We start from the raw sequence: 13,701 nt of genomic DNA on the forward strand, positions 1-13,701 counted from the left end.
AACATTTCTTTCGGAACTTGATGCGGAAGGATATTTTCATCGGACTCGGTTGTTGCTTACATCTGTCAGGATAGAAACTCCTCAGGTGAGTGTTTTTATCGTCTAACGGAGCTCTGTAGCGCTGCTGTATGAGCCTGCTTGTAGGTAACTGCGAAGGTTAGCACTAAATGTACGTTTTGATGTAGCCGTGTCAAACAATAAAAGCCAGCTGTGAGTGTTCTGGGAGTTGGAGGCCTGGATTGCTAATGTTAGCCGCGCTGCGCTAACGTCATTTAACTGCACTGGCAGCTGAAAGGGAGCTAGCAAGGCGACTCTGACAGCACTACGACAACTTCCTCAGCGCTGGCAGACACTTATGCTTGTCAGGGTTTTTTTTTCTTAGTTCCTCTTTGTTTGTCACACAGTAATTTTCGGGCGTTGCTGTCTTAAAATCTGGAAATATAAGCTAATATGAACACTAAGGTAGCTTAGTATTGAGCTAAACCATTTAGTACGACGCCATTTCAGTCTTTATGGAAAATTGTTATGATCCATAAGTGTGTCAGCTAACACCGACGTGTTTAAATCTCTGGAAAATTCTCACAGCAGTCCCCTTCTTCTCACAGTCTAATTGTTTCCATTGTCTTGTACGTCATATGAGAGGTCAGGAGACCAAGCACATTATTCACTTATTCTACTTTTGAAGAGGAGTCAGTGAATTCAGTGAATGTACTCCTCTCCTGTTGTTTTTGGTTGTGCCTTTAGAGTTTTCTCTTTACAGCAGTAACGTAAGTCTCCTTACTCACATTAAGCATTTCTTATTGTGTTTCTACGCACTGCTGTTGTTTCTACACATACTTCAACTTCTCATTTCGCATTTTTCATTTGACTCTGATTCATGAAAACCAGTTTTTAACACTTTTGGCAGTCAGATTTTCAGATATCACTTACCTTAATGCTGTCTGGTATTGATTTAGTGTTTTAAATCATATCAGTTTTAAAGCTTTTTCAACTATAAAGGGAAGAGCAAGGCCAGTTACACACACAGTAATAGCTGCCCTACAATATTCATTGGTGACAGATTGGACGTCATCGACTGACTTTGCTTGGTTTGACGTGAAAATTTTTTGATTGTTTTAGTCTTTTGCACAGTTCAGTCAGTGTTATGAGAACTGCTTTAGGAGTGGTGAGAACGATGTTCCTGATGCATCGAAGTGATCATGACAAACCGTAAACAGCTGCCATTGTTCAGCTACATAGCAAAATGTAGTTACTATATTCTTATTTACATTTGATAATGTGCAGTTGTGGTCAGAAATCACAAAGAAATTAACATTTTTACACCCAATTCTCGATTTTTCTATTTTGAAGTTATTAAAGATATTTGTTGTGTAATCATTCCACTCTGGTAAAAGACCAGTTCAAGGAGATCATTAAAAGCCCAAAATTAAAGTGATATTCATGTCCATTATCAATGTATGCAAACTTTTGTTTGCATGCCTTTCTGTTACATCCCATGTACTCAAAAATCTAGAAAATTCTCTTTACTGCTGTATATGTAAATAATCCATTGGATAAAATTCATTGGTTCTACCCACATCATCAGGCCCTATTGATGGATATTTGACCCCCTGACTCGTGTTTCTCAAGTAGATCTGGCCAAACCATTGAATACTCAATACTGTAGCAAAAGATGGCATTGAATGCTTGGTCAGACTCTTGACTTTGTTTACGAATTTTCTGATCAAACATTTTCTAATTTAGGTGAGGAATCCTTTCTAATGTGCTTAAGTGTTTAGCGCTGATGGTTAAGGAAGTATAAGGGGATGAGATGGGTTCAGGTTTTTAAAAAATGGTTTGTATGAAAAATGTTATTTTGGTATGTGGGAAAACCCTTTTAGCTCATGGTAAAACCAGTTAATTTAATTATAGATTTAAAAGGCAGAGTCACTTCCAGGTTTCCAGTAATGTTCTTTCTTTGTAATCAGCAGGCGGAGGGATGAGTCTCTCCCCTGTGATTGGCACAGATGTGCCAGAAACGGCAAACGGGGTAGCGACACCTGTTGCACTGGAGAATGGCCCTCAAGCTCCGGTCTCAGTGAAATGTTCAAGTAGAGTACCAGGTACCGGGGAGGCATCTGTGGATGAGTCCCACATGCACACAGAGAACCATGCCGATGCTAATATGGAAAACCTAGTTCACCATGGGAAAGGCTACTTGGACACAGAGATGGACATGAATGAGAGAACCTCTAGCTTATCATTACAGAGCCCTGAGGAGGCAAACCCCTCCCTCCCCACGGTGACAGGCACAGGAGAAACAGATCTAGGATCCAAAGACAAAGACATTCCTGATGAAGCCTCTAAGACTGTGGACCCTGCTGATGCAGTTCTTCTGTGGGACTCAGCATTGCACAGGCAGTCCAAAGACTCGTATCAGCAAGGACACCTAGTCACCACAGAAAGGCAGCAGACAGAAGCAGAGACTGCGGATGGAGGCTCCAACAGCCAAGAGGAGGATGTAGATGGAGAGACAGAGAAACAGGATGTGGAGGAGGATGAGAAGAATGAAAACAAGTTGGAGAATCAGCACGCCGGAAGGAGAACAAAGGTGGAAGTGAGTGGAGTGCCGGATTATTGTTCTGACATTTCAGGTTTATTAGATTGTGTGTACCAAAGAGAGCAGAGGGTAAAGGAGGAAGAGAGAATGATGTCAGCAGATGTAATGAGAACTAAAGCCAGCGCAAATAAATGTAGCTGAGTCATCAGAACATGACCTCTTTCAGACAAATTTCAGTAGGATTAAAATAAAGTGCAGCGTGCTGACTATCAATGATTGACAAGATGATTGTCGTTATTTTAGAGTGAATAAACCTAAGAGTGAGAAAAGAAGCCGTCTATCAAAGAAAAGCGTGGCCACTGTAAACGACAGGAGATATGTGTAGCTCCACATGGTTCAGTAAATTTTCTCTACTTTTTTTATTTTTTATTTGTTCTCCAAAATTTCCAGTCTTCACAACGCTACTCATCTTCAGCCCCTGGTCCGAGTACCTCCACCTCTTCTTCTCCTCCACCTCCTCTTCTTTCTTCAGATGATACCCCTTGCCCTCCTCACATCATGGCCCAGGTCTGGGTTCGCAATGTGCGGGGAATGCAGGACAGCAAGAGCCTGGATGAAATTAGTCACGCGTGTGGAGGTAGATGTGCATCTTCCCGTGGTCTGGCTTTTTCTTCGTGTCTTTTCTAAACTGAGAAATGTATAAAATCTTTTTCTGTAAAGCACCAGAGTGAAGTAAAAAGAAGTGGAATTTGTGACATTGTTTAACTTTTCTTCCACGTTGAACTGTGTTATTGACTATCGACAGTGTTTTGTAACCACAAGTTGTTGATTGGTTGCAGGTGGTTCAGGGGCTCGAGGAGGGGGCAGAAGTGGCCAGTCAGAGGGCCGAAGGGCCACCATCTCCTCTGCTTTGGAACTAGAGGGTACAGTCAGTCATGATGGAGACCTGACTAACTTCATCACAAAAAACCTCGAGCAGAAGATCAAAATGAGCTCCAAGCCTAGTCTGGACTGCAGTGACTGTGAGTAAAGAGTCAGAGGAATAATTGACATTATTCAAACACAGTTTTTCCTCTCTTTTTTTTTTGTAAATTATGAAAACATTTTGTATTTCCGTATTAGTTTTTTATTCTAAGTGCAAACAGAAGAAACATGCATACTGTATGTGTGGACTGTATACAGTTTGTGCTGGTGTAGAGGACATGCAGATAGAGCTCTCCTGCTGTAGAATGTGGCATTTCAACAGGTTATTGGTATTTGTATAGCTGGTGGGACTGAACTGCAGTGACAGTTGTCTTCTTTAAGATTCACAGCCTGCTCCTCCTTGCAGAGGCAAACACACCCAGTCAGTGACTAGTCATCATTAATGCATTGCTTAGACCATAATAAGTAAATTGGAATTGAGGTACTAATTTAAGCAAATTAATTGCCATGGTTGGTTATCCTATTATGAACTGGCTTGCTTGAATCCCTTAATGGCCTGTGGGGTCATTCAGTGACAGTTGATCAAATGCATACAATCTGATCGGTGCAACTCAGATTTGCTTGAGAAAAGAATTCCACGGTAAAGACAGATGTGGTGATAGATGTGTGAGTGTGGACTCTAAGCTGTATGGTTTACAGCTCTGTGTGTGGGCTACATTCAGACCTAAAGAGACAAGTTTACATATAATGATGAATGCTTGATTTCACTAAAATATTTAGCTGTTAGATCTCTGATTGTAGATTTTACCTCAGGCAAACAAAGGCAGGTGCAACAGATTTATGTAACAAGAATAACTGTCAGACAAATTCCATTTTATCTTTTTTACAGGTTTTACTGGTTTGAGCCGTTGCTCATGTCAAGGTTGCTGGGTCAGAGCTCTGAATAGTTTTCGCTTTGGTGTCTTTTCCTTTCTTAGTTACTTTATAATGCCCATGTTCAGCTGGGTGTGGTTGATATAAGGGTCTGGTTAGGTTTGATCCCCACCCCCCCTTTACAGTTTACTTTAGCAAACTTTGTGTCTTCACTCACAGTGAAAAGCTTCCACGCTTCACAACATGGTAGCATATGGCTGTCAATGTGCGCACAACTATTCGTGTGCGTCGCTGTGCATATGTTGCCCATGCATAAACCAGACCGGTTCATGCATGGGATATTCCCGAGTCTCACCAACTGGAACTCGTCAGAGCAGAGAAGACTAAAAAAATCATCCTTTTCTGGTCCCTGGCCTATTGATCGGTGCATCTCTAATAAATGTATAATTTTTCCTCTGAGCATGCAGTAGCTGCAGTTGACTGGTTTGCCGTTATCACACAATGTTAATGCGGTACAAGCTAAGCAATTCATGCAGTCGCTATTTTTTTAAGTTATTTATTTTACTTTCTGTCTCAATAGATTGAGTGAAAAATCATGTGACTGACTCAAGGAAAGATGATGTGTTTATTCAGTTAGGAAGTGCACCATATATACAGATTGTTACAGTTGAAGAGTAGTTAAGTGTTGAAACATCACTTGCTGCAGCAAATAATGAAATAAAGCAAAGCTAAAAACGTGAATGATGTCAGTGATGGTGCCAACATGAAGCAACAAGCCATTCTAACAGGTAGATACTCTACACTGTGTATGAACACTATCTGGTTTATCCTGTCTTAGTGATTCTCTTACGTGCTCAGGAAATGTTTCTGCATTAAGCTTTATGCTCATATCATTGAGAAATCTCTAAAAGTTACCCTTTTGGTTAGTGAAACCCTCCACCAGTGCTTGTTTCCCTTCAGAGTCCTCTCTGCATAAGATTTTATAAGTGTAATAATTAAAAGGTGATTTTGTTCTTCCCCTCTCCTCATCTTCCCATTTTCCTGTGTGATTAAATTAGCCTAAGTCTGAGCTGTGGGGAGACGATGGAGACCCAACCCCAGGAGAAAAAGTTTTGTTTCTTTTTCCTCAAAATCCCACACGTGTGTGTGCCGCTGTCTCAGAAATTAAATCATCTATGTAGGTTCAGCAGGTCGACCTGGCAGAGCTTGTGCATTAGCAGCCATCCGTCTTGTCAGATTTTGCTGGAGTAAGACACAGAGCCCCTGCCCTTCACTCAGAAACCCCCCTGGATGAGAGAGTCAGCTAAACTGGCCTCTCAATTTAAACACAGGGCCACAGTCAATATGTCCTCTGTGGCAGCTCATTCTCTCTACCTGCTGATTCAATTAAGATTGACGCACAGACCTTGTTTAGACTGAAGGGATTTGTTAAAGGTCCTGCCACAGCCCGACAGAAACCTTTCAGAGGTTGAAACAGTTTTTAAATTCCAATTTATTGACTGGGGTTTGTTTAATCCAAGGTTTAATTACTCATGGCACTCTTGGCTAAGTGTGTAAGTTGTTTCAATTTCTGAGAAACAGTCAAATAAGAATGTTTCATTTTATTCAGTGTTTCCTTTTTTTTTTCCTTCTTCACTGTAGTTATAGTTTAATTTTGCACCCCACAGGTCCGACTAGAATTTGGTTCACTGCATTTCAGTCAGAAGGCATATGCTTATCTCCTCCTCCAGTGTCCATAATTTTGCACTTTATAGATAATTCTGCTAATGGCTTATCTAAAAAAAAGTATATTCTATATTAGCTATTCTATATTGTATATCTAATTTATGATGACTCTCACTAGCGGACTGTTCGGGTCCTATTTACCGAAGTCGAGGGTTGACACGGCGACCAGCAGATATACCACCCATTGATCCCACCGTCCTTTTGGACCTTCAGAGACACACCCAGGAAGTGGCACACAGTGTGGAGGTGATGATGCGGAGCCTCAATGGAACCATCCAAAATGTGAGTCTTAGTAGTTCTTTCTTCAAATCACCCTGTTTATGCTGTCGTCTGAGTCAGAAGTGTAACACGTACACGTCATTGAAGTCTGTGTATTACGTAGTAGTTTAAGGTGTGGATGGGTGTCACAGATGTCAGCTGAGAAGAGCATTGCCTGGTGATAAGTCTCGATTTCTGCTTTGGATTCAGACGGTAGGGTCAGAATTTGGCATAAACAACATAAAAGCTTCCTGCCTTCCATCAACACCTCATATCACAAGTTCACTGTAGTCACCAGATATCAATCCAAAGAGCATGTTTCACATCATGGATGTGCAGCCAACAAATCTGCAGCGACTTTGTGATGCTTTCATGTTGACATCAATGTTCCCAGCACCTTGTTGAATCTATGCCATTAAGAGTTAATGCAGCTCTTAAGGCAAAAAGGGGTCTAACCCTGTAATAGCACTTCTGAGGGTGTATGTAGATATATTACAGGGTCTTCATGTTTTATGTTACTATTTTATTTCTCCCCTTTTGTTTTTGTGCTATTCTTTAATCTCTTAACCATCTCTTTTATGCAGATGACAGCTCTGAGTGTGGGGTATATCCAGACCTACAGAGACTCAGTGGACAGCCTGGGAGAGTCTGTAGATATGAGTATAAAGGTGACATGTAATTTCTGTTTTTGTGTCTGTTCCTTTCACATAATGTGACAAGTAAAGATTGCTGTTTGCTGGGTCCACCAGAGCATGCATTATACCCTTTACTACCTAATTAGCTAAATAATAGTGATAGCCCAGCTTATGTCATTTTGCTGGATTTTCCTTGGACACGAGTTTTGTTTATGGGTTTGGATTTTGGATTGCAGTCGCTACATGATAGGTCACTTTACAGAAATATGATTTAACGTAAGGCATTCCTAACTTGTGAACCTGAAAAGAAACCGTTAATGAGGAAAAACCTTAAATCAGGACCACAGTGGGAAACCCCCTCACATTATTTTTTAAAGTACAAATTATTCCTTTTCTGATAAATTCTGTCGTCCATGGTTTTGCCTCCACAGGGCATGTATACACTAATGGCTCGCTGCGAGGAGTTGGATCGTTCCATGCAGCCCATACACAACCTGGCTACGCAGATACGCGATATCAAACGCACCCTTGACACTCTGGAGGCAATTTGCAAGTAACACCATAAACAAACATCCCAGATGCAAAGGTCTAGCATCAGGCGCATGTGTGCAACCCACCCACCCATGTGCAGGTAGCACACACACACATACTGCAGCGAAGACACCCGTGGAGTCCGGGAACTGTTGCTGCTCGGCATGTTGGATTATTGGCACTCCTAGTTCCTCTGGACTGGCTTAGACGTTCCTCATGTTTGTGTTGTGAGATCTCAGATGAACTGTGCTTATTTCGCTCTTCAGACTGAGCTTTTTCCTTTTCACAACATTTACGCTATCCAAGTTGTCAAGAAACAAAATCTCACAAATTAACCAATTTTAGAGACACTTGCACCGTGGACACATGCACATGGACAGATCCTTAAAGAAGGTGGGATAATGGGCTCTTTTTTTTTGTGTTTTGTTTTTTCACTTCACCGTCTAAAAGGAGTGAGTTGGTCTCCGTCCAGCCTGCTTGGTTCAGATTGCACTAACCTCTGTTCCCCACATGGAGGTGATGTTTCGTTCTCCGTCTCTCCGCCACTGGAGAGGCAATAATAAACTGCTCAGAAGGCGGTGACTTTTGCACAGGAACAGAAAGTCTATTTTTTAATCTTATGCAACAAGGGTCAGATTCTTTCACTGCAAGCGAAATTACAGTTGTGTCATGTCTGTTTGTCCTTGCGTGTTTTGTGTGTTTTCAGTTTCCTCAGCATGCGTGCTTGTTCAAAAACACTGAAACTTTGTGCCACTGGGAACCAGTACAGTCCGTACTCTGTCAGTGCAGTCCAAGATGATGTTGAGTACATAACTGGAAAAATATGTTGTGCAGCCTTCGCAGTGGCTTTAAATATTACGTGTAAGATTAACAGCTTCAGGTATTTAATTTCCTTTGACTTTTAGATGCCATTTATAAGGCTGGATACTGACGTTGATCTCCTGACTTTAATTCTTCATTATTCAGCTGCATCACATCTTGAGAACCTAAATTCTTACATCCTATAAAACTGTAAAACTAAGTAAAGTGCATCTGATAGGCTAAATTGTAAAACACAATCAAGGGGCAGCATTATTGTGCGTAACTTAAAAATAAAAGCATTGTAACTTTGAGCACACGCAGGGCTGAATGTCTGATCTCATTCTCGTTAGCACTGTTTGTGCTGAGATGGCATCAGCCTGATATCTGAAGACAGCTGGCTAGCTTACATTAGCAACCCAAGAGACTGACTGGATTAAGTAAATACATGATTTACATGCCTCCATAACTTGTAGCCAGAGATAACATCTCATCTTGTCATCAAACACAAACCAAGGGCTCAGATCAGTGTGCAGTCTTCTTTTTGTTCAGTCTGTCCCCCTCATGATTATAGTCGTGACTCAACGTGGCTTTATAAAACAAGATTCATGTGCACATTGTGACAACTCGATTTCCAAGGTTTAAACACTTTACACTCTATGCAGCTCTGACTGAAACCACTTAGAAAAATTAACCACTGCAGCCACACAAAACTGAAAATAACGAGAAAAAACAAAAAGCGAAGATTGATTTCCAGTGAAATCTGAAGCTGCTGAAAGTCTTTTTATTTCCAGGCGAGTAACTACAAAAACACTGCTCAGTGTCATTAATTGTATCGTGTTTGGTTAGGTTCCTGTTCACCCAATTTAAAGAAATGATTTATGCATTAGAATAGCTCCATTCAAAAACACATTTTAAATCCATTAAACTGCTCTTGAAGAATGATTGTGAGGGCTTTGCCAGCTTTGGACTTAAATCAGCTGCTAAACGTGGTGAATAACTCAAGTTGGAGGTTTTGTAGCTTTCTGTTTTACTTTGGTGAAGATGGGTACTTTTGCATTTAATAAATGTGTTTGAAACCTGGAAAATCAAATGCTAAAAATGATTTTGATTCACAGCTCTGGCTTTTGATTGCATCGAAGGGTTGGAGAGAAATTACTCAGACAGCAGATAAACTGTTGTGCAACTTTTTATAATGTCAGCATAGTGGACACAGTGTTACAACAAAAAAGAGCTGCGGCCTGTGGATGTGAGCTAAGGTGGTTTACTTAAGCATTTATTAATTTACCCAATGATAAAGCCAGTGAGTGCAGCGTCGCCCTGCTGTTGTTCCCAGCCTTTCTTAATTTAATGAAATGTCTGCTGTAATTGCACTTGTGGGATTAATCTAGATCAGAGTATGTGTTGAAGATCTTCATTCTAAGAGCGAACCTTATTATAGATGTCATTTGGAATGAGGAGCCTTGTTTTGGTTGTCTCACACTGGACTCAGCATACATTTCTGTCAGTAGCGTTTCAAGATTGATCCAAACCAAATACTGAAGTCATTTTTAATCTAAAATGTTGTCTGAGCAATACTGTAAGCAAGGTAAGTATACATTTTAATCTTGAACATAATATTGAAGCTTAATTCAGCCATTAAATCACTTTCAAACATCTTTACGAAGTGTCATATGTGGATGTGGAGCTCAGAGCAGCGCATTAACTCTGCAAAACGTGCCCCTCTATGCCGCTCTGCACTTGTTTTATCAGTGCGGTAAAGATCAAGCCAAAAAATACATTCAATTGGTTATGATGGCTGTTTGTGTAAAGCTGCTCTTTGGTTTCTTAATTATGTCCCTCGAACCTCATTGGAAAGGGTTTTAGCCAGGAAATGTTATTAAAATTTCAAGGTATATAGTAAAGTTAATATTCATCCAGGTTCCCTCAGTTATACTGACATATACCAGTACATGTGTGTAAAGATATAAATGCTGTTTTGTAGGAGAGTGTAAAGTAAAAAAAAGTTACTGGAAGAGTTGATAGATATTTGAGGCAAGAGAAACATCATAGAGCTGTGATGTAAGAGAGGAAATGTCATTTTCTTGTTTTGTTTTTTAAATTCTGTTTTACAATCAGAGGCACCTGTGTACATATGATCTCTTTCTGTAACTAAAATGATTTAGATACCCTTTGTCTTGACTGTATATTTTATTGAAAAATAAATTTACAGAAGCTGCAAAAAGACCCAAACATTTGGAGCTTTTTTTAACAGAATACCACCTCCAGTATTCTGTTACAGTCCTGTGATTAAAAATGAATCTTTACTGCTGCCAGAGGACTTAGGAGTGTAAGTAGCAGTCAGGAGGAAAGACATCAGCAGTGAAGTAAACTAAAGAACCAATTGCTGCTGCCCATCAGTCTGCAAAGGGTTAAAAAGCCACTTGCAAACAAAAGTCCATCATTCTACAGTGAGAAAGATTATTCACCTTTCCACGAATGGACGTCCCAGCAGATTCAACCAAAGTAACTGTGTGATATGTTCTGACTCAGACTTTACAGGCCTTAGTTAACATCTTAATTTTTTAAGTTCATGACCCCACAGTTAGAAAAGACTAATCAGACTTCTGGAACAATGTCTTTTGGATAGACCAGATCGAAGTGGACATGTTTGGCTACAATGCACAGGACCACGTGAAATCCAACCACAGCATACCCATACCTACTGCCAAGCACGGTGGTGGAGGGATGGTGATTTGGGCTTGTTTTGCAGCCACAGAATCCAAGACCAAATATTCTAGAGTCAAATGTCAGAGTTGGGTCGTGCACGGACAATGATGTGAAGCACAGCAACAAACCTGTGAAAGAAATACTGGAAAAAAAGAGAAAAACCCATCCATTGATAAGAGCGTCGCAGATTTCGAAATGCTTTGGCAGGACCTTGAGAGAGCTGTGCATAAAACCAAACCATTGGTGAACTGAAGCGAGGTTGTATTGAAGAGTGGGACAAAATTCTTCTGCAACAATGTGAGAGTCACACAAAATAGGATTTCTTTAGATTATCTAAAGATGGTTGTACAAGCTCTTGGATCATCAAGTGTACTTCAGTTTCACGGGACAGCACCGTCTTATTCATAAGACTATATATATGAATTTGCAGCTTGTCTGGAGTACTGCGTTTACTGTTTTCTTTGTAAGCCATGAAAATGTGGTGTTGAGCCCAGATTTGAAATCCAGTGACCCTGAAAGTGAAATGGCAAACCAGAATTGTGCCTTCACTCATTTTATTGTTTACAACTGAGCTTTTCCTACAGTGACTGTTTCCCAGTGTGGACGGGTGTAGTTCCTGCAGAACTCAGGCAGAGGAGGCCAGAGCACTCAGAAAATATGTGCTGCATCTCAGCAGTATTAACATTTATGATATGTAAAGCTTAAGTGAGTTTTGTGTGTGTGTTAATATGGTAAATATGTAGCCCAAGGATGACACACATTCATTGTGTAGGAAATTTGCATTTAAATTCTTCATGCGAAGCTTTAAATAAACTCCCTGTTAAAAGCAGATTCAAAGTTGAGCTTCCAAAAATAAGAAAAGAATGTGACATTTCACTTACCTGGACCATGATTCAGGGATGTGAATAGTTTTGGGTTTTTTGCCCAGGCACCCTTACCATGGATCATCTACACTTGTAACTAACAGCAGCCTTCGTTACATGCATGTGAAATCAGTCACTGACATATGTGTGTGCTTGTGTGGTTTCTTCTGTTCTTTTATTTCATGATAAAATAAAACATTTCTTTTTGAACCAGCCCTTTAACATGACGCATTTCTTGAAATACAGAGTATTTTGGGCCTTCTCTGGCCATACACACATGCACGGACAAACCTCAAAGCAGTTTTACAAACGTTACCAGTGCGTGGCGAGGTTGGATGACTTTCTGGCTTATTAGTCATTTCTCTTTAAATCCAACTAGTCAGTGTAACCTGAATCTGTTGGCACAACCAGTGGTAGGTCTTCACCCTCAGCTCTGGTCATAGTTTGTCCTTTTCTTAATGATGCACCATTCAGATCACACACTTGGTTAATCGTCTGCACCTGGCAGGGTTTGGATGTTTTGCTCAAGGGCACTTCAGAAGGGCTCACACGTGTGGTTTTGATGCAGTCCTCCAAGAGGAAGGCTGTTCAGTTCAAAATTTAAGGTTCCAGGCTTAGGCTTCCAACCACCAGCAACAGCAAAACGGTGATGCTTGGGGCACTCGGGGAATTGGTACCCTTATCTGTCGATGCTTCCAGTGAAGGTGCAGTTCCAGTACCAGCTGTGCTACTCCCACTAAATTCTGTCACAGAGGCACGTTTTGTTGCGGCAGTTGTTGTAGTCTCTGTTACACCTCCAGCATTTGCTTCCAGTGTTCCTCCAAGAGACACTCCATCTTTGGGAGACTGCAGGTCTAAGACATCCTGGTCTTCTGTCTTATACCACTGGCACTGGAAGTCTTTCTTCCAGGTTTCAGCTGGATCCGGTTCAGCTGTCTTAGTGTCTGTGTCCGGCAGATCTGTGGCTTTTGCTGCCTCCACCTGAGACTGATGGCAGAAAATTATGTTATCAGTAACAAACACTACTATATTTACTCTCACAAGAAATATTGCAGTTTTTTGGAGTATTAGTCTAAAGTTTTCTGCACTTTAAGAACTACTCAATAGACCAGACAATAGATTTGAAGGCATTTCCAAGTCTCGACCTTTTACTTGATAGCTTTTGACTGAAACTGTCAATATGAGACAAACAAAGAAGAGCTTACAAATATTTAGGAAGTGACCAAATCAAATCAACAATTTGCTACATTTTTAAAAAGAAGCCAATGCCCAAGCCAGCTCAGCAACGCCTTAAAAATCATGAAGCCAACTGAAAACGATGATGCCAGAATTACTTCCCAGGTTAAGTAAGACTCCTTCACAATATCTAATGAAGTAAGGGACACTCTTGAGGAGGTAGATACATCATTGTGAAGGCCCACTCAAGAGACACCTTCACGAATGCACAAACCACTGGTTGCACTCAAGACCAGAAGGCTCAGGTCAGACTTTGCCAGAAACCACTTAAAAGGTTTGCCTATTTCTTTTTTCCCCCCCAGAAGCATGCAGACTCAGATGAAGCTAACAAACCTTGACACCTTCTCCACACTTTTCTCTTCCCAATGATGGAAAGAGAAAAGTGTGGAGAAGGAGAGAAACTGATCAGACAGCGCATCATAGTGCAAATAGACAATGACCCATAGCGTCCTGCAAAATCAACCCAAGAGTTTCTAAAGGCAAAGAAATGGGACATTCTTTAAGCAACAAGTCAGTCAACTGATCTCAAGCCAACAGAGCGTGATTTTCAGCGACGGAGGAATAAACTGAATACAGACAGTCTAAAACAAGTAGCAGTGGAAGATGACTG

General features: G+C 40.8%; 2 protein-coding genes across 6 annotated transcripts in view; one reads left to right on the forward strand and one right to left on the reverse strand.

Annotated features, from left to right (window-relative positions):
• On the forward strand, nt 1-10,507 carry borcs6 (BLOC-1 related complex subunit 6). Of its 3 annotated transcripts, none has more exons than XM_085145764.1 (7): nt 1-85; nt 1,968-2,596; nt 2,990-3,176; nt 3,379-3,561; nt 6,180-6,343; nt 6,904-6,987; nt 7,386-10,507. In XM_085145764.1, exons 2-7 carry the CDS (start codon nt 1,979-1,981, stop codon nt 7,509-7,511), a joined length of 1,362 nt encoding a protein of 453 aa, XP_085001890.1. In that variant the 5' UTR covers nt 1-85; nt 1,968-1,978; the 3' UTR covers nt 7,512-10,507. The 3 variants fall into 3 exon arrangements, with proteins under 3 accessions (XP_085001890.1, XP_085001892.1, XP_085001891.1); XM_085145766.1 differs by having other exon boundaries at nt 1,971-2,596; XM_085145765.1 differs by having other exon boundaries at nt 29-2,596.
• The window catches only part of LOC146495093 (hyaluronidase-1), a 21,372-nt gene continuing 17,058 nt past the window's right edge, over nt 9,388-13,701 (reverse strand). For all 3 annotated transcript variants that reach the window (XM_085145761.1, XM_085145763.1, XM_085145762.1), the window contains one exon: nt 9,388-12,842. In XM_085145761.1, coding sequence (XP_085001887.1) covers nt 12,456-12,842 — 387 coding nt within the window. In that variant the 3' untranslated portion in view covers nt 9,388-12,455. The remainder of the gene's footprint in view (nt 12,843-13,701) is intronic.

The sequence above is a fragment of the Neolamprologus multifasciatus genome, chromosome 20 (genome assembly GCF_963576455.1).
Source record: "Neolamprologus multifasciatus chromosome 20, fNeoMul1.2, whole genome shotgun sequence".
Lineage (NCBI taxonomy): Eukaryota > Metazoa > Chordata > Actinopteri > Cichliformes > Cichlidae > Neolamprologus > Neolamprologus multifasciatus.